This window comes from Engystomops pustulosus, chromosome 2 (assembly GCF_040894005.1).
Source record: "Engystomops pustulosus chromosome 2, aEngPut4.maternal, whole genome shotgun sequence".
NCBI classification, from domain to species: domain Eukaryota; kingdom Metazoa; phylum Chordata; class Amphibia; order Anura; family Leptodactylidae; genus Engystomops; species Engystomops pustulosus.
In genome coordinates this window covers 65,389,899-65,408,581 of record NC_092412.1, presented here as the reverse complement: position 1 = coordinate 65,408,581, position 18,683 = coordinate 65,389,899, and the positions used below count along the sequence as shown (strand labels likewise).

General features: G+C 37.8%; 1 protein-coding gene across 1 annotated transcript in view; it reads right to left on the bottom strand.

The window, feature by feature from the left end:
• Positions 1 to 5,205: 5,205 nt before the first annotated feature.
• ERBB3 (erb-b2 receptor tyrosine kinase 3) overlaps positions 5,206 to 18,683 on the bottom strand; it is a 59,827-nt gene continuing 46,349 nt past the window's right edge. The window contains exons 16-28 of the mRNA XM_072135063.1: positions 17,936 to 17,992; positions 15,531 to 15,672; positions 14,538 to 14,657; positions 14,036 to 14,134; positions 13,110 to 13,301; positions 12,421 to 12,576; positions 11,704 to 11,779; positions 11,405 to 11,551; positions 11,214 to 11,311; positions 10,729 to 10,905; positions 10,291 to 10,362; positions 9,165 to 9,432; positions 5,206 to 8,757 (exon numbers count right to left, since the gene is read on the bottom strand). Of these exons, the coding sequence (XP_071991164.1) occupies positions 8,192 to 8,757; positions 9,165 to 9,432; positions 10,291 to 10,362; positions 10,729 to 10,905; positions 11,214 to 11,311; positions 11,405 to 11,551; positions 11,704 to 11,779; positions 12,421 to 12,576; positions 13,110 to 13,301; positions 14,036 to 14,134; positions 14,538 to 14,657; positions 15,531 to 15,672; positions 17,936 to 17,992 (2,170 nt within the window). The 3' untranslated portion in view covers positions 5,206 to 8,191. The remainder of the gene's footprint in view (positions 8,758 to 9,164; positions 9,433 to 10,290; positions 10,363 to 10,728; positions 10,906 to 11,213; positions 11,312 to 11,404; positions 11,552 to 11,703; positions 11,780 to 12,420; positions 12,577 to 13,109; positions 13,302 to 14,035; positions 14,135 to 14,537; positions 14,658 to 15,530; positions 15,673 to 17,935; positions 17,993 to 18,683) is intronic.

The window sequence follows — 18,683 nt, the reverse complement described above, 5'->3', positions numbered from 1 at the left end:
CCATTATTTTACTAGAATGTTATAAGCCTTAGAATTTGGGTGCCATTTTTCAAATTTTTGGGAAAATTTCCAAACCCTGTATTTAGATGGACCTGCTCAACTTTTAATTGACTGTGAAAGGCCTAAATAATAGCTAGACTCGTATATTATGGAAACTACACCCCTCAGCATATGAAAAAGCGCTTTTAAGAAGTTTGTTAACCCTTTAGGCGTTTTATAGAGGTTAAAACAAAATGGAGGTGCATTCTACAAATTGGAATTTTTGCACAATGCATTCATTTTGGGTGGAAAATTAAACATTTGCAATGGATTAAATGAAAAAAGGCTCCACAAAGTTTCAGTGCACCTATACCCCATATGTGGTGGTAAACTTCTGTATAGGCACATGGCCGGGCATAGAATGGAGGAGCGTCATCCAGAGCAGATTTGCATTGTTACATTGTACAGGCTATCATTTTTTTATTTTTTAGACATTATTTTTTAGAGATGCCCTTTTCCGGTATATTGGAGAATCTATTGCTAAGATTTAATTAACTCTTTGTTGGTGGAGAAAATCATCAATTTTTGGTAAGATTTTGTTCACCATCATCGCAAAATACATCATTTATATACGTTTTTTAATTTTTTTCCCAATTTTACACAATAAAAACTAATTTGAAAAAAATATTGTTAATTTCAGCATCACTGTCTTTTCAAATGCATAAGTATTTTAATTTCTGCTGACAAATGTGATTAAGGGCTTATTTCTTGTGAGAAGAGTTGTTCTTTATAGTGGTCTTTATAGTGTATACCTTTTTTATATCACTTTTTAGAGGATTTTTTAAGGGTATTGATTAAAAATTATCTATTTTGAGAACGTTTTTTTTGGTGTTTTTTCCCCCAGAGTTTACTGTGCAGGTCCAGTAATGATTCTTTTCTATTATACAGATTGTTATGGAAATACCAAACGTGGTTTTTTTATTTTGTATATTTGTGTTTTTTATACTTTATTAAGTGTTTGTATGGGAAGGTGACATTTTAGGGGCTTATATTTTTATTATAAGTTTTATTTACGGTAGTTTTAATCTTAATGTTTTAAAAACTTATTTTTTTAACTTTTTTTTACTTATACAAGTAAATACATGTTCAATACACTGCTCTACAATACTAATTAATTTTAGAGCAGTGTAACCCAAAAGGGATTTGACTGTGAGAGACATCGGGCAGCCAGGGGGCACTTGACAGACCACGGGGCTGCTTAGAAGAGGATCGGATCCCCCAGTAAGCTGCACAGGGAATCTGATTGCTACATGGAAGAACCTTACATGCGCGGTCATGCTTGACTCCGCCGTGTAAGCAGTTAACACTCACGATCAAACACTAGCGATCGGAGTGCCAGAGCGCGGTGTCAGCTGTAATATCCAGCGGACAGCCGCTGCTGCTGATGCCGGCTTCATTCATGAAGTATCCTCCCTCAGGGATGTACTATTAAGTCCAAGTGCGGGAAGGGGGTTAATAAATTAGCAAAAATATCTACATGTCGAGATGGAGTGTGCAGTAATGGGCACAAACTAATTGCTTACCAAATGAAACAAAGAGTGAAACATCTAATGGGGTCTGAAAATGTACCATATCCACTATTTCATGCAGCTTTAATCCTTTTTTTAGAGATATGACCTGCTTGTCCATTTTCTCACAGATTGTGAGCTCTTGCAAGAAGGGCCCTCGCTCCTAATGTTTCAAAGTAAAGGAGTTGTCCAGCTTAAACACAAAGCTGCTGTAATGCTTTTTCTTAACCCCTAGGTGCACCAGGACGTTATACTATGTCCCTGCGGCTAGATGCTAAGCGCACCAGGACGTAGTATACCGTCCAGCTTCTGGGACCGGCTCACGAACGGGGCCGGCATCAGAAGCTGCGGCTGTCAGCTGTCTAGTGCAGCTGACACCGCGCTGTAACACCCGCGATCGGAGCCGACTGCGGCGTGTAAGGGTGTTCCTGCTATTGATCGGATCCCAGTGCCGCTTACCGGGGGATCTGATCCACTTCTGGGCAGCCCCGAAGACTGCCTAGTGCTCCGGGGCTGCCCGATGTCAGTAGCAGTCAGATACCTTCTGGGTCTGACTGTAAACTGTCTGCGCATGCTCTGCATGCTCAGACAGTTTACACTGCTCTACAATGAAAGAGTATTGTAGAGCAGTGTATTGAACTTGAACCAGTGATCAGAGCATTGCTGGTTCAAGTTCAAGTAAGTATACGTAAAAAACGTTAAAAACACTAAAGTTAACACATTAGAATAAATAAAAAATAAATAAATAAAAATATAAGCCCCTAAAGTGACACTTTCCCATAAAAACACTTAATAAAGTATAAAAAACACAAACACACAAAAAAGCCACCAATCTGGTATTGCCGCGTCCGTAACAATCTGTATAATAAAACAGAATCGCTACTGGACCTGCACGGTAAACGCGGCGGAGAAAAAAATGCAAAAAACGTTCCGAAAAAAGATAATTTTTAATTCATACCTTTAAAAAAAATGCTCTTAAAAGTGATAAAAAAAAGTTATGCACTCTAAAATAAGCCCACTAAAAAGAACAACTCTTCTCGCAAAAAATAAGCCCCTAACCAGATTTGTCAGACGAAAAATAAAGTTATGCAAAGATGGTGATGCTAAAATGAATAAAATTGTCTCCAATTTAGTTTTTATTCAGTAAAATTGAATAAAATACACAACACCCACACATATTTGGTATCGCTACGTCCGTGACAATCTGCATAATAAAACAGAATCGTTATTGGACCCGCAAAGTGAACCCCGTAAAAGAAAACTCTCAGAAAAAAAGATGATTTTTAATTAATACCCTTTAAAAAATGCTCTAAAAAGTCATTTTAAAAAGTTCCGCACTCTAAAATAAGACCACTAAAAAGAACAATCCTTCTTGCAAAAAATAAGCCCTTAACCAGATTTGTCAGCCGAAAAATAAAAGAGTTATGCATATGAAAGTCGGTGATGCTAAAGTTTACATTTTTGCCTCATTACTTTTTATTCAGTAAATTGGGAACATTTAAAAAAAAAAAACTATATAAATGAGGTCTTTTCGTAATCATGGAGACCCATAGAATAAAAATAATATACTATTTTTACGGTATAGTAAACGGCCCCAAAAAAAAACACAAAAAAAGTTCCTAAAAATTGATGATTTTCATTTCCTCCACCAACAAAGAGTTAATAGAATCTCACCAATTAGCTATAGATGCCCCAAAAATTATGTACCAGAAAAGTGCATCTCATGTGGCAAAAAATAAGCCCATATAGGTCCACAATAAAAAAACAAAAATGCATGGCGCCTCCTTCCCTTCTATGCCCTTCCGTGTGCCCATACAGCAGGTCACCACCACATATAGGGTATCGGTGTAATCGGGAGAAATTGGGTATCACACTTTGTGAAGCCTTTTTCATTTAATCCATTACAAATGTTTAATTTTCCACCCAAAATTTATGTATTGTCAAAAAATATTACAATTTGTAGACCACACCTCCATTTTGTTTTAACCCCTATAAAACAACTAAAGGATTAACAAACTTCTTAAAAGTGGTTTTTCATACGTTGAGGTGTGTAGTTTCCATAATGGTGTCATTCACAATTCTAGCTATTATTTAGGCCTCACACAGTCAATTAAATGTTGAGCAGGTCCATCTAAATATTAGTTTTGGTGATTTTCCCAAAAATTTAAAAAATGGCACCCAAATTCTGAGCCTCATAACATTCTAGTAAAACACGTGGAATCTTAAAAAACCATGCCAACATAAAGCAGACATTTGGGAAATGTACGTTATGAATTTATTTGGGTGCTATGACTATCTGCATCAAAAGTAGGGAATTTAGAACTTTGAAAATAAAGAATTTTGCCAAATTTTTGCCAAATTTTTAAACTAATTTGAAGTACAATGTGTCACGAGAAAACAATCTCAAAATCCCCTGGATATCTCATAGCGTTCCAAAGCTATAACCACTTATAGTGACACAGGGCAGATTTGAAAAATGGGACCGCGTCCTAAAGGCCAAAAGAGGCTGAGTCCTGTAAGGGTTAAAGTAACCAATATAAACATACCTTTCCCAGTCTGATGGTGGCTCCTGCAGCTCCCTTTCGTCTGTTGTCAGATAATGTACAGTATATCTGGGTCAATTCATCGCTACAGCAAATCACAGCTATGACATGTGCACACATCTCACATTATTGCTGAGGTTAGTCAGTTAAAGGAAACCTGTTATCGGGATCACATTTTCACCTCATGACAGGTTCCCATCGCCTTTTCAATACTAGTTCCCAATCTATTTTTATAATTAACATTACTGCTTCCACTCACTTTTAAAAGTATATGAAAGAAACCTGGCTCCCTCCCAGTCCCTGTGTCATTATCATCATTATCTTCTCTCTGCTAGATCTTCCTTTCTCCTCTCTCCCTTCTTCAGCTCACTGCTGCATGAGGATGGGGATGGAGAGAGCTAGCAGAGCAGAGAGGAGATAATGATGACACAGGGACTATGATACCCTCGTGACTTGATCCAGTTTGCTGGGAGGGAGCAAGGTATTCTTTCATATACTTTCGAAAGTGAATGGAAGCAGTAATGTTATTTATAAAAACAGACTGGAAAATAGTATTAAGAAGACTATGGGAACCGGTCAGTAGGTGAAAATGTGTGATCCTGGTTACAGGTCCCTTTTAAGTGTCACAGGTGTAAAGGTCACTGCTGAGACCAGTCATTTCCTGCAGAGATGACCTGCCTTGACCTTTGTTATCTGATAACAAACAGGTGCTTTATAGGTCGTCACTGGAAAAGAGGGGGCACAGAAAATTATCTTAGTTATTTAATCATAAAGATGCATCCATTTAGGGCGGCACGGTGGCTGAATGAGTAGCACTTCTGCTTTGCAGCGCTGGGGTCATGGGTTCAAATCCCACACAGGTCAACATCTGCAAAGAGTTTGTATGTTCTCTCCATGTTTGCGTGCATTTCCTCTTGTTTCCTCAGAGTCCTCCTGTTGCCTCCCACACTCCAAAACATACTGTTATGTTGTTTAGATTGTGAGCCCCATGGGGACAGGGACCAATTTTACATGCTTTGTGCAGTGCTGCGTAATCTGTGTGCGCTATATAAATAAAATAATTATTATCCATTTAATAGATTTTGTTTCTGTATAAAAAGACATTTTATTTGATACATTTTTTTACTTTATACATTAAATGACTCACAGACTGACAGATGAGACTTCTTTCCAGAGTGATTCTGCATCTACATTTCCCTTTATAAAACATTGGCTTTATAAGCCGCCAGTACCACATAGTAACCAGTGTCCATGTTTAAATTTCCAGGAAAATTTAGAAAAGACAGCGGACATTTGGAAGCTTCGGTCAGCAAGGCCCCCTTTGTTCTGACAATACCATGTGACCCTTAGAATATGCACCCAATGTTATAATTCTCATTCTTTTTTGAATGGTACAAAAATAATGTACAAAAATAGACTCTGAATAACAATGTTCATACAAATGTACAAAACCGACTGATACTTTGTTAGAACAAATACACAGAAAGGTGCAAACATTAGCAGGATTTATATCTGTAGGAAGTCACCAGCATACAGCAAAGAGGCAATTATTTTATCAATGTATATATAGATATATCATAGCCACAAGGATTGTAAGTTCTTGGATGCAGGGTCCTCACTTCTATTGTTTCATATGACAATGTTATTGCTCTGTAATGTCTTATTTTGTTTGTATATGTACCACATGATTTATAAAGCACTGCAGAATATGAGGGCTCTATATAGTAAAGATTTATTATTGTTTAAGGATGCAGACCATGACTTACAGTAATGTCCTAAGGAATGGATTGCTCTGTTGATGCCATTGTGTAGAAATAACAGGAGCCATCGTTACATAGCTGCACACTAAAGTCAATGCCATGTAGGAGGTAGTGCAAACAATGGCACCATGAACTTTATGCTACATGATAAAAATATATACCTTTTTATGCATTACAAAAAATAAACACACAGTTCTTATCAGTAGGTTTACACTTGAAACACCAGATACATCTCAGTGGAAAATCCACATTGTCATCAATGGAACATAGCTTCAGCAAGTTCAGAAATACAGCTTATACTGATGCGTATTATCAATGCCAACCACAAGCTACAGCATCTTCAGCCTGTGCTTAGGTGTTTCTCCAGCATACTGAGGCTGCATTCATATGTCCCATCTGGATTGCGTTTCAAAACGCAATCCAGGCGGAACGGAGAGGGTCTCGTTTCGATTGCAGATACGATGCAACATGTACACAACAACCAGCATTCATTACCGATGGACTGTGTTTCTATTGAATCGGAGAGAGCCCCTCTACATTTTGTCTGTTTGAAATGCAATCCAGATGGAACGTGTGAATGAAGCCTCAGACACAATTATCAGTAGTCATGTAGGATGTGCTAAATAAGGACTAGACAAAACTTCAGGGACAGGTAACCTGGGGGCCTAACCCTGGCTTGAGTTTTTTTTTATTGATATCTATGGAAGTCCTTACTTCAAGGCCCAGAAAAATGTATAAGCTTCTGAGAATAGGTCTCTGAGTCTATGGTATTTGTCCTACCCTTTAGTAAAAATTATCTTTCAAAGTGTCCGTGGAATACAATGGTGCAATAAGAACTAAGCTGAGAAGTCACAACATACCTATACATAGAGTATCTACATTGTGCAGCATTTTTTCATGTGAGTGAACTTAAACATAGTTCAATAACTTCATTTGTTGCCAACAATTCTAATATGTGTTTAGGCTAGGGAAGTGGTAGCAAACCTATGGCATGGGTGCCAGAGGTGGCACTCGGAGACCTCTCTGTGAGCACCCAGGCCATTACCCCAGCACGATGTTCACCAGACAGGACTAACACCTCCTCCTGCTGTCCCAGGCATCTCAGGACGTACCACATTCACAGGTATTTTAAAGTGACTTAAACTGCAGGAGTAATGAAAATGTGTGGACAGAGATGAATTAACAGTGGAACTCCTGCTGCGAGCCCTGTGATTCTACCTGTTCAGGGGACTTTGGAGGGAAGCTACAATAATAATCTGAATATCTCCTCCTTCTTTCTACTGTATTCATGTCCTCAGGATGCCAATACAATTAAAACCTGTGACAGAGCAGGAAGCAATAAGTTAGAAATTGCTAAATAGGCATTTTGTGAAAAATATATGAGTTTTGGTTGTTTTTATGTCCACAGTCTTAGTTTTTATGGCAAATAAGTTACCAAGTCAGTATAAAAACTGCTCAGGGTCATTGACAACCAGAGAATATACAATCTACATTTCAACTATTTCCATAGAAGGCCTGCTGCAGTTATAGAGCAGGCTTAAGATGTGCTATCTTTTTTTGTTATTTACTGTACAATTTAAAGTAGAAACATATCCTTAAAGAACCGCCAGGGTTCTCTAAATTGAATGCATTTAGAGAAAATGATAGTCTCCAGGGATACTGTAACAATTTCAGAAATATTCAGTAGTTGTCTGATTCTGTTACACTTATCTCTTGATTTCTCAGTCGATATTTACTATGGCAGTGTAGCATTATAATGTATTGTTTTGGGCATTCATTTGGAAATATGTATACAATAGTGTAATAAATTCATAAGTGCTTATCTATTTAGGAGGATAACTGAGAGGGTAGAGGTCACCCTTGTCTGATTGCTGTACAGATTGAAAAAAAAAAAAGAATATATAGTATTACATAATTTTGCAGGTAAAAGTAATGGTTTGTTCGTTGATATGAGTCAATATTTCATTTACCATTAATATGATTATGTAAAATCTGTCACCCTATTTTCTAGAATAACTGGACTTGACATAGGGATCTAACTGGGTGGAAATATGAAATGTTACTTTTTCATTTATAAAATAAGTAGTGTTCTTTGTAAAAACTCATGTAATAACCTGTGTGACTTCAGTTCCTGGAATTTCATTGCTTAGGATGAGATGCCTATAAGATGTATCCTGCCCTATTACAGAAACTGCTGCTGACATGAGTAATTGGCCCATCCATCCTGTCCCATAAGAAAAGGGCTCTATATGCAATTGTCTTCATGGTACATATCAAGATATTATAAAGATACGAACACCAACAAAACATAGAATAAGGAATGAGACTGCCGGACACATTCTTATGTCCGTTGTAGGTCATTTTTAACAAAGAGGCGGCTATGCCAGTAGTCTGGATTATCAAATGCACAGTCCTTTACTTCAAGTTCTCGCAGAGGTTGCATATAACCTTTTTGTAATGCCTCTCTATGGCATGTTTGTGGAACCACTGTGGGTTTGTCCAAAGCCCTTGCCTGGCTTGTGATTATCTTCATGTCCTCATAGCCCTGTTTGTCATCTGAATCGCTATCCTTCCCAATTTGGCTACCCCGGTTCATGTAGGTGTAATCTGTGCTTTCTTCCTCAGTTTCTTCACCCCGGTTGTTTCTTCCATTCTCATTCATATATTCATAGTCCTCCTTGTTTTCATATTCATAATACTCATCTTTATTGTCCTGCCCTGTAGAATTGATGCTCTCTCGGTTTCCATCCCTAGCTCCTCGAATGTCCATGTACTCATACTCTAGCCGCTCCGACTGCGGCCTCTTCCTGTTCATATATTCATATTCATCATCATCCTCTTCATTTGCCATACATGGGGTTAATGATCTGGATTCTAAGGACTTAAGTGTTCCATCCTCTGACAGATCTGTGCAAGAATGTAAAAAAATGTAAATCATTAATGTTTGTGCAGATTTAATATTCTATAATACAATTAAAGGAAACCTACCATCAGAAAGCTACCTATGAAGATGGATCTGATGGTATGTTCCTATTAACCTACAAAACCCTAATCTATCTTTACCTAATTTTATAAGGCTTTCTAAACTAATCTAAACTTTTTAAGTAAATATGTATATTTTCTAGACTGGTTACTGGGGAGTGGGGTAGCCTTTCCAAACAGTGGGAATTAAGGCTACTCCACACCCCAGTAGCCTCTGCAATTGCTCCCTAAATACGCTTTCACGGGGCGCTCCTTTGGAGCTCTGTGCATGCGTAGTAGCTCTGCCAAAATTTGAACTAGCTATGCTTCAGGTGTAGGTCATGTGTACATACCTCCCTGGCTAAGCTCAGGCATAATGTACTCGCTGTCAGTATCTGGGGTACCAGCAAGTAAGCTTTCCCTCTGGGATCGATAAGCGCTGTCTAAACGTGAGCGAGGGCTACGACTCAGGCTTCCAAATCCGCATGATGCATCCTCTATTGTTTCCATGTCAGATAGTGTACAACAACCTTCGGATGACTCGGACACTGTGCGGCCTACAGAATCCTGCCTTCTTCTGCTTGCACGTCTTGGACTTGGATCAGCTCGGTGTGTTGAACTCTGAAATAAAATAAAACATTTTAAAATTCTAATATTTAGACTGCATAAACAGAAACCAAGTAGTCTGACGATATGCAGATTTAGCCAAGTGATTTAAGATATATGATCAAGTTGGTTTCTTTTTCTAGCCAATGTCGTTTACTTTGCAACTAACCTTTGACACATTTGGCTCCATTCCCTGTGCTGTCTAGAATGCTGGAAAAAGTTTTTAAAGAAAATCTACCATTTGTTTATATGCATTGTGAACCAAATCTAACTTGAGAATGCTACACTGATGCAGAAACATATCCCTGAACCGAGTTCAAAAAACAATTGTAAAATTCAGAACCTTGGGAAAAGTGGGTGTAAACTGATAACACATTACACACAGAGCTTCCTGAACTGTCCATTGCAGACAGGACTAATCAACCGGAGCTGAATGACTTACACACAGCAGCTGGGTGCAACCATTAATTACTTCTACCTGTCAGGGACAACACAGTGATTCCGCTTATGCTGGGCAGGACAAGGATGAAGCAGTGCATAATTAGGGTGAGGAGAAGCGCCTGGCTAGCCACAGGAGCAACATAGCCTCATTATCATAATTTTATAATTGTCTTTTCAGCAAAACGACTCAGTTCAGGGATTAAACAAGATATGTTTCTGCATCAGTGTAGCTACAGCATTCTAAAGTTATCTTTGGTTTATAATGCATAACAGCAAATGGTAGATTTCCTATAAGCATGGTGAAAAGTATGCAGGAATTCTGGTGAACTTAGCTTACTATATTTTACACACAAAATCACACACACATATATAAAATAAGTCACAAAAATATTTATTGCAACATATTGCTATTCTTCTCAGCTAGGTAGTTACCTTCTTGCTGATAGTACCAATGCTCTGGCTCATAGGGAGATATCCAGCAAGTGAGCTCTGCACACTTTGACTCTAGAACAAAAATAGAAAAATAGTAGGGTCAACAATAAACCTCCTATCACCTACAATAAGCATATATAATATGCTATAATATGCAAAGCAGAATCCTTTTTAACTTTTAACCCTCTATATGTCTGCAATAGGAAATTACGAGCATCTAAAGTTATAGATTACTCCAAGAAAGATATTCAGAAAATGAAGATCAATATATTCTGAATCGTTTATTTTTTTATTGCTTGGATGTTCTCAGAAAATTGTCATGTTAATCTAATGAATGCTGTGTATTGGATATACACACCCTATTGTATACATTACATGTATTTAGGCACTTCTGAATGAAAGTATAGTAACAGTGATAGTAAGAAAAAAAGAACTCACTCTGGAATAGTCTATTCTCTGTCGAGAAGCGTAGACAGTGCTTGGAGTTTTTGGATGTGGTCCCATTTCTTCATCTTCCTCTGTGCCTAAATCTGTCTCAATGTCCTCCACTTCTTCTTTATCACTCAGTTGTGGTGCATCCCCGAGCAGAGGTATCTGAGTAGCGTCACTGTCTCTCTGTATAGAGAAAGCAAAAGGAAACTTCAAATTCTAAAAAAGACCAAGAGGATTAATCAACGAACTTCAATAAGTTTCTAGTGGTAGAAACATTTTGTTCAGGTCATGTTAAGTATTATTTAATTGATTACTATTTGTGTATGTATTGTCATGTAAGTATTGGTCCTATTAACTATTCTCTATTTTTATATTTATAAATATATCATCTTGGAGTTGGACCATTTTCAATTTCTTGATGGTACCTGCCGGTATTTGTACTTTCTAATAAGTAAAAAAGTTTTATGGACAATTATTGTGAAATCACTCACTTTTATGACCAGGTAGCGAGGAGGATCTCTAGCCATACGTGTGAACTCATTTCCCAGCTCCTTGAATGTAGGACGCACATTCTCATCAATCATCCAACCTAAGATGGAAGTCATATATGTCGTAGATCAGCCGCATGAAGAGTATCAACTGATAGACAAGGGGCAATAGATGAGGGAAATATAAGACTCACATTTCACCATGACCATATAGACATCAATGGTACAGATTGTAGGCTGAGGAAGTCGCTCCCCTTTCTCAAGAAGGTCTGGTACCTCCGATAGACGGATACCTGGATATGGCTCATCTCCAAATGTCATCATTTCCCACAATGTCACACCTGGAAGGAAACAAAACCCCATGACTTTGCTGCTCAAGAGTCACAACAGGATGAACATTATTATATTTCGAAGGAGAAATACCCATGAGCAATAGGTGAGAGGAAAGATGAAATTTTACAGATGTGCACCACTTATGAGACATTAGACTTACCGTAGCTCCACACGTCACTTTGATGAGTGTATTTACCAAAATGTATACTTTCAAGTGCCATCCATTTGATGGGTGTCTGAATAGAGTCAGAGAGAAAAAAGGTAAGACGGTAGAAATAAAAAGAATAATACAGTAAATAATATACAATAAAATATCAGATATAATGCTAGAAGAAGGAACAACCCAGCAGGGGGCTGGCTATATACTTGGGAAGAGGGTTGGCTATATACTGGGGCTTGCTATATACAGCGGCAGGGGGCTGGCTATATACAAAGGCAGGGGCCGGCTTTATACTGGGGAATGCTTGCTGGCTATATACTAGGAGTAAGGGTCTGAATAACTATATACTGGGGGGGAGCTGTGACCAATGCATTTCCCACCCTAGGCTTATACTCGAGTCAATAGGTTTCCCCTGTTTTTCTGTGGTAAAATGAGGAGCCTCGGCTTATACTTGAATATACCCGGTAAACTAGGGCTCGCTAGAGGTCAGCTTTTATTGTGTGGGAATTTAGGATCTAATATAGAATTAAACAAGGGATATTACTCCAAATGAATGCAAATGTTAAGTAGAGGAGTTGCCCACAACAACTATATTTCCAATAAGCTTCTAGATGGCTGCAGTTAGAATTGCTTGCACTTTTGCTTTGCATTTAATGGTATTGATCTGTACTGTGATAATTTGTCAGCAGATATGAATCAGTAGAGATAAAATACAACCTTGATCTCATTGTAGCAATACTTCTTGTCATCTGGGTACAACAGGTCTGCCACACCAAAATCCGACACTTGCACGTGATTGATATTTTTCAAGAGGACATTGCGAGCTGAGAGGTTCCTATGAACCATGCGATGTTCTTCCAGGTAGTACATGCCCTGAAGAAAGACAAGCATGAAGTTTTCAACACATTTCTAATTTCCAAATCATCAGGAGTGTAAATGAAGTGGAGGGAGTGGGCGGACAGTGTGGTTTCACACAGGGGCAGATGCCTTAGGGGGCCAATTAGGTGCATTTTCCATGTATAAAGAGTCTATCACTATAAATAATACGTAATTAAGAGGCAGGTAAAGGTTTTCCATTGGGGCCCACCAGCTTCAAATTACACCTCTGCAAATCATGTTCTCCAAACATTAATAATACAATATACTAACAGCATTTTACCTAGCAGTATTATTATTATTAGGAGTAATGTAACATACATGGAAGTAAAGTCCCTCTTCAGGGGAGAAATAAAGATCAATTTGGATGAATTGAAAATTCATCAAATATATTTTACCAAATGATCAGTATTTGCAGAGAAGTATATATTCTGTGTATCCCCATAACTGATATAATATTCAACACAAACCAAAAATGTTACAGTAGAAACCTTAAGTATTTATGTATGTGTGTGTGTAGTGAGACTCACCCTGGCAATCTGAACACTCCAGTTTAACAGCAACTGGGGGCCAATGAGACCAGTGTCCTTCTTCTGCCTCACATACTGAAGTATGGAGCCCATTTGGAAATGCTGTGTGACCAGTTGCAGCTGTGTACCTGGACAAATACCCAGCAGTCGTACAATACATGCATGATCCAGGCTCCCCATCGCCAGCATGTGCTGTGGAGTCAAACAATGATTACCATTTATGAACATTGTGCCTGTGATAGAGGAAAAACAGTAGCCATATTTTTTTCCACCCCTTTAAGTATGGTGGAATTTGGCACAGTGAAGCCACCCCCTTTACCTCCAATGCAATGCCAACCACAATAGTAATCTACATCACTGACTGATGATTATTTCAGCTTAGCTCTGACCATGAAAAAAAGACACTTATTACATTTTTCAACATTTTCTTTATATAAACCATAATTTTAAAGGAAATCAGCCATCAAGCATGGAAAAACCAGGAGCACTTACTCATAGATCCAGGCACCATGACTGTGGTTCCTTCTTATATTTGTTATCCATGGCCTCCTTCATTCTAAAATCAACATTTAAAATGATGCTAATGAGCCAAAAAGGCTATGTTATAGAGCTTCACAAGCTGTTATTATACTATTACACTGCAGCAGCAGCAATCCATGAGCGCTGAACAGACAGTGGGAGGGGGGAAGTGCTTATTGTATAGTGTAACAACCTGTGAATCTGCATCACAGAGCCTTTCACAACTTTAAAGGTTAATTTTAGAAGGAAGGAGGCCATGGATAACAAATATAAATTACCACAGTGACAGTGCCTGGATCTATGAGTAAGAGTCCCTGGTTTATCATGCTTGATCTTGGTAGATTTCCTTTAAATAAACTTAAAATAAATTTTAATACCTGAAACATAAAAAAGCAGGTAGCACTTACATCAGTGACTGCATGGAATGTCTGACAGCCGTTGCGATCTTGAATCACCTTGATGCTAACAGGGATCTTAACAGAATCTCCTTCCGGGATCCAAACACCCTGCATGGAGGAAAGTATATGTCAGGCCATGGTTAAAAAAGAGAATGTTAAAATGGAGTTGTCTAGGATTAGGAACACAGGACTGTCTACAGAAAGAGCAAAACACGAGTCTGGTATGACAGTAATAGGCTGGTGTGGGGAAGTTTCTGGAAAAGAGCGGCCATGTTTTTCTAATGCTGAACATACCCATTAAGACCAGATATAATTATAATAATAATTATAATTATACATAAGTAAGAACAACATGCATATCCATAAGGCAGAAAATATATTATAAACAACATTTGTCTGGTAAGATACATGCACGTATTATAATAATCTATCCAACAAATGCAGCTTAAGATTACACCTTTAAGTAAATGTATTTTGAAACATAGCAAAGTAATAGTAACTCATACAATACCTTGTGCACAGTGCCGAATACCCCAGATCCCAGAAATTTGAGTTTCTTCAGCTCTGTGCTTTTAAATATTCGAGCCTGCACAGTATTTGCTTTTTCTGATGGATCCAATATCTCAGTAGCCTAAGATGAAAGCAAGATAAAGGACAAACAATTACTTGCTAATGTTTTAAAGGGGATTAACTTGCATTCTGAATCCAAATAAAAATTTTAAGATTTCTGCTTGCTGCTCTTCAGTAGAAAGTAACCTACATATTTTTTACAGGAGATACAAAATCTTTCAAAGATATAGGATAGACACACAAGACAAAGCATTGATAACTATATATAAATCTGTATTGTATCCATTAGGTATATTATTGATGGTTTCTTTTAAATGACAGAAACCATAAAAACACTAAAAATTGCTATAAAAGTAGGAAAATGTCACTAAATGTACCTAAAACTGGAATAATGATGAAACTGGAATAATCCTTAAAGGGGTGTTCCACCGGATAGGGCATAACTTGCTGGTCGGTGGGGCTCTCAGTTATGAGACCCAGCAGATCACGAGAACATGGGGTCTGATGTACCCCTGTCGGACCCTTCGTGGCTCCCAGAGATAAGTGGAGCAGCATGGCCGGGGCTGCCTCGTTCATCTTTATGGAGCTGACGGACATTGCTGTGTACGGTGTTCGGCAATTTCCATCAGCTCCATAGAGATCAATGTGGCAGCCCAAATATAAGAAGATTACAACAGTCACAGTGCATGGTTCTATGAGTAAGTGTCCCTGGTTTATCATAATTGATTTTGATGGTAGATTTCCTTTAAGGCTTTTATGTTAATTGATAACTGCTCTACAAAGAAAAGCTACCCAACTCCTGCATGTCAGGTATTTTAACACAAAATACGACTGACAGTAATAAAATAAACTTTTACTAATCACTTCTGAGCATGCTAATGAATGTCTCATTCCTGCAGTAGGCAAAAATTACAAGTATGGTTATAGCACTCACATCTCCTCTCTCCAGGTAACGTCGCATAGCTCGCTTCTTTCGGATTCTCAGTCCTCTCCAGTACAGTAGTACCAGCAGAGAGCAGCAACACAGGACAAATATACACACAACAACTACCCCGGCTACCATCGCATGGGTTTTACTGTAAAGAAAAAATGTGAAAGATATCATATATCAAGCCTGATTGACCCATCTAATAGTAATAAACTATATGATAATCAAGGATCTAGGTTTCTGATCCCAGTTTAGTTTTATTATTTCATTCTACAATAAAAAATTATGCCAGGTACCAGAAAAAAAGTGTGCCTTGTCTTTTTGTGTAACATTTTTAAAAAATCAACCAATTTCTGAAAATGAAAGTCAGTCTAGTGATACATTCCTGGACATGATGTTAATGGATGACATTCTGCATGGAGAAGCTATTTCGGATGCTAGAAAAGCTGGGTGACTGATAAGCTTTGTGGAAGTAATATCGGCCACTCTGTCAGCTTTCCTAGCACAAGTACAAGTACAAGTATAGAAAACTTCACATAAGAGAAAAGTGAAGAAAATTACTTTTATCAGTGACATTGTTTTTGTTTTTCTGAAACCTGGTAATAATTTAACTCCACTTAGGTTTAATGACACCCGACTTAGACACCCGACTTACAGACGACCTCTCTGCCCTCTGTGACCACTGGTGAAGCTCTCTGGATGCTTCACTATAGTCCCAGGCTGTAATAATCAGCTGTAAGGTGTCTGCAATGAAGCTTTATTGATAATCCTTGGTCCAATTACAGCAAAAAATTTGGATATTCCAATTAAAAAATTTTTTTTGTCTGCAGCTACAATTATAAAATATACAGTTCTGACTGACATACAATTTCAACTTAATAATTAAACTAAAGCACCTTTCTTGGGTACTGAATGTATATATAATTGTAGGCATACAGAGGTGTAGTAAGAGACCACAGACTCCAGTGGGCGCTAAATCATTCTCTGCTTATTAGAACCTAGTGTGAATGAATTAGGAACATTGCATTAGTCGCCTCTAGAGGGCAGAAGACTACACATGATAACTGTCTGAAAACTCTTATATGAAAAAAAGAAACACAATGGGGGACAATTTTATAAAGTTTCCTTGCCTCCACTGCATTGGTTTCCGATTAGCTGTCGGTAATGAGGTACATATTTAATATTTCTGTCCCTGGGACAATTTTTTGTCCTGAGCGCAAGTAAGTATTCTGCTAAACCATTTTTCTTCTGGTCTACTCTCCACCACTTTTCAGTGCCCAAAAATGGAAGGGACAGACAGATATTAATTGTGTCCACACCCCTTTTTGTAGCAGAGGCAGAGGAGGCGGAAAAATCCCTTTTTTTCTGGCGCCGATCAGTAATAAATGGGTCGGAAAAAAGAAAGGATGCACAAAAAAGGCGGACACCCCATAGTAAATGTCCGCCAGTCTGTTAACTTCACAATGTCAATCTTGCGTCTTAAGAAAGAAATTTTAGTTCATTGGAATATACCATAAATATGTATTCTAATACTATTAAAACATCTACTTTGTATAGTCAAGAATATAAATATATATTTAGTATACTAATAATGTCTAACAATTGGCATGATAAGAGTGCATTTCCATTGTCTGCTAATGGATTAAAAAGGTAAGCTGTATGGGGTAAGTCAATGTTGGCAGTTTTCTCCATCATAATCATTTATTGGGTTAGATTTGTTTTTAGCAGTAGCTCTTGTACACTTAGTAGTTATCAGGATATTTAGCTGAGGGAAGCAATCTTTTTTACAGGGAAATGAGAAAGCTGAAATAATTGCAGTGATGTCATATGATGAGTAATGTCTTTACGCTGTTGCCTTAAGCGTGATAGAATAGGCAGGAACAGTCTAAGACGCTGCACAGCATAGCTACCCTTACTGATCGTAGCTGACATGACACGCTGGCATGGGGAACACAAGATGATTGTTCTCATGGTTCCCCTCACAGACTGGTACATCCAGCCAAAGATCGTGACTTCTCTTTATCCCACATGGCTGATCAGGGAAATACCAGGACAATTTTAACAATGTGGGGACTTAAATTCTTCCTTGTTCTACTCCTGACAAATACACCTGTGGTATATCTGTATCTCAGATGTTAGATAAAAATATTATTATACTAATATAAATTTATGGCATGAATCACATTTACTGCGAAGTTCTATCAAAGTTCAAAACATTCACCTGCCAAAATTTACATATATTATATATATAAATATCTTTTCCAAAATCTGAAAGAACAATCCCTATCCCTATAAGGAAAGAATGAAGGTCACATCCAATTATGCCCTATTTATAACTGGGTTTTAATAAAGAATGAATTATATTTTACAGAATTTTAGGCTCAGATTAAAACAAACAATACAAAGTTTACCTTGCAGCTGTTTGCCTCTCAAAATTATTGCAGTCCTGTATGTCTGGACCTTTGCATCTGTCAGAAAAGAGGATTACTATATTACTAATGGAGAAACGACAGGTCACATGGGTACACTAAAGACAGACTATGTTAGAGGAAACTTTAAAGACTTATGATTGGAAACATTTAGATCACAATCTGCACTAAGATTAGAAAAGATCCCTTTCTGAGATCCATCAACAATTAACCTCATTTAGGGCTTATTCACGCAGACGTGTCTATGGTGCATCTACAACATACATATCTTTTTAGTCTGTTTTGTGTCAGTATTGTATCCACATGGGTTGTTTTCATGTGCGTATGGCATCCATTGGTTTGGTATTTTTTCACATCCGCTAAAAAAAACAACTGATGCATCAGACTGCACAGTTTTTTGTGGACCCATTGGGTGTCATTTATCATAGGATTTTCTTGACTTTTTGGTGTAAAAAAAGTGGCAAAAAATCACAATGGGTTTTTAAAAATTTTTTAGGGTTTTAAATTAGCACGGCCCTTTCCCTCCCACTCAGAAATAGTGTCTTAAACATAAAATGACTGGTCATGGGCACTCCCCTCCTGGTGTATCTGTTGCTGTGATACTGCAAATCGATTTAGTAAAGGGTTAATGCCACTTTAATGAATCTAAAGGGCAGTGAAGCTCCAAAGGCATTTAAAGAACAATCACAAAGAGCCTGCCTAGTGATAAATAACCCCCATTGACTTTTAT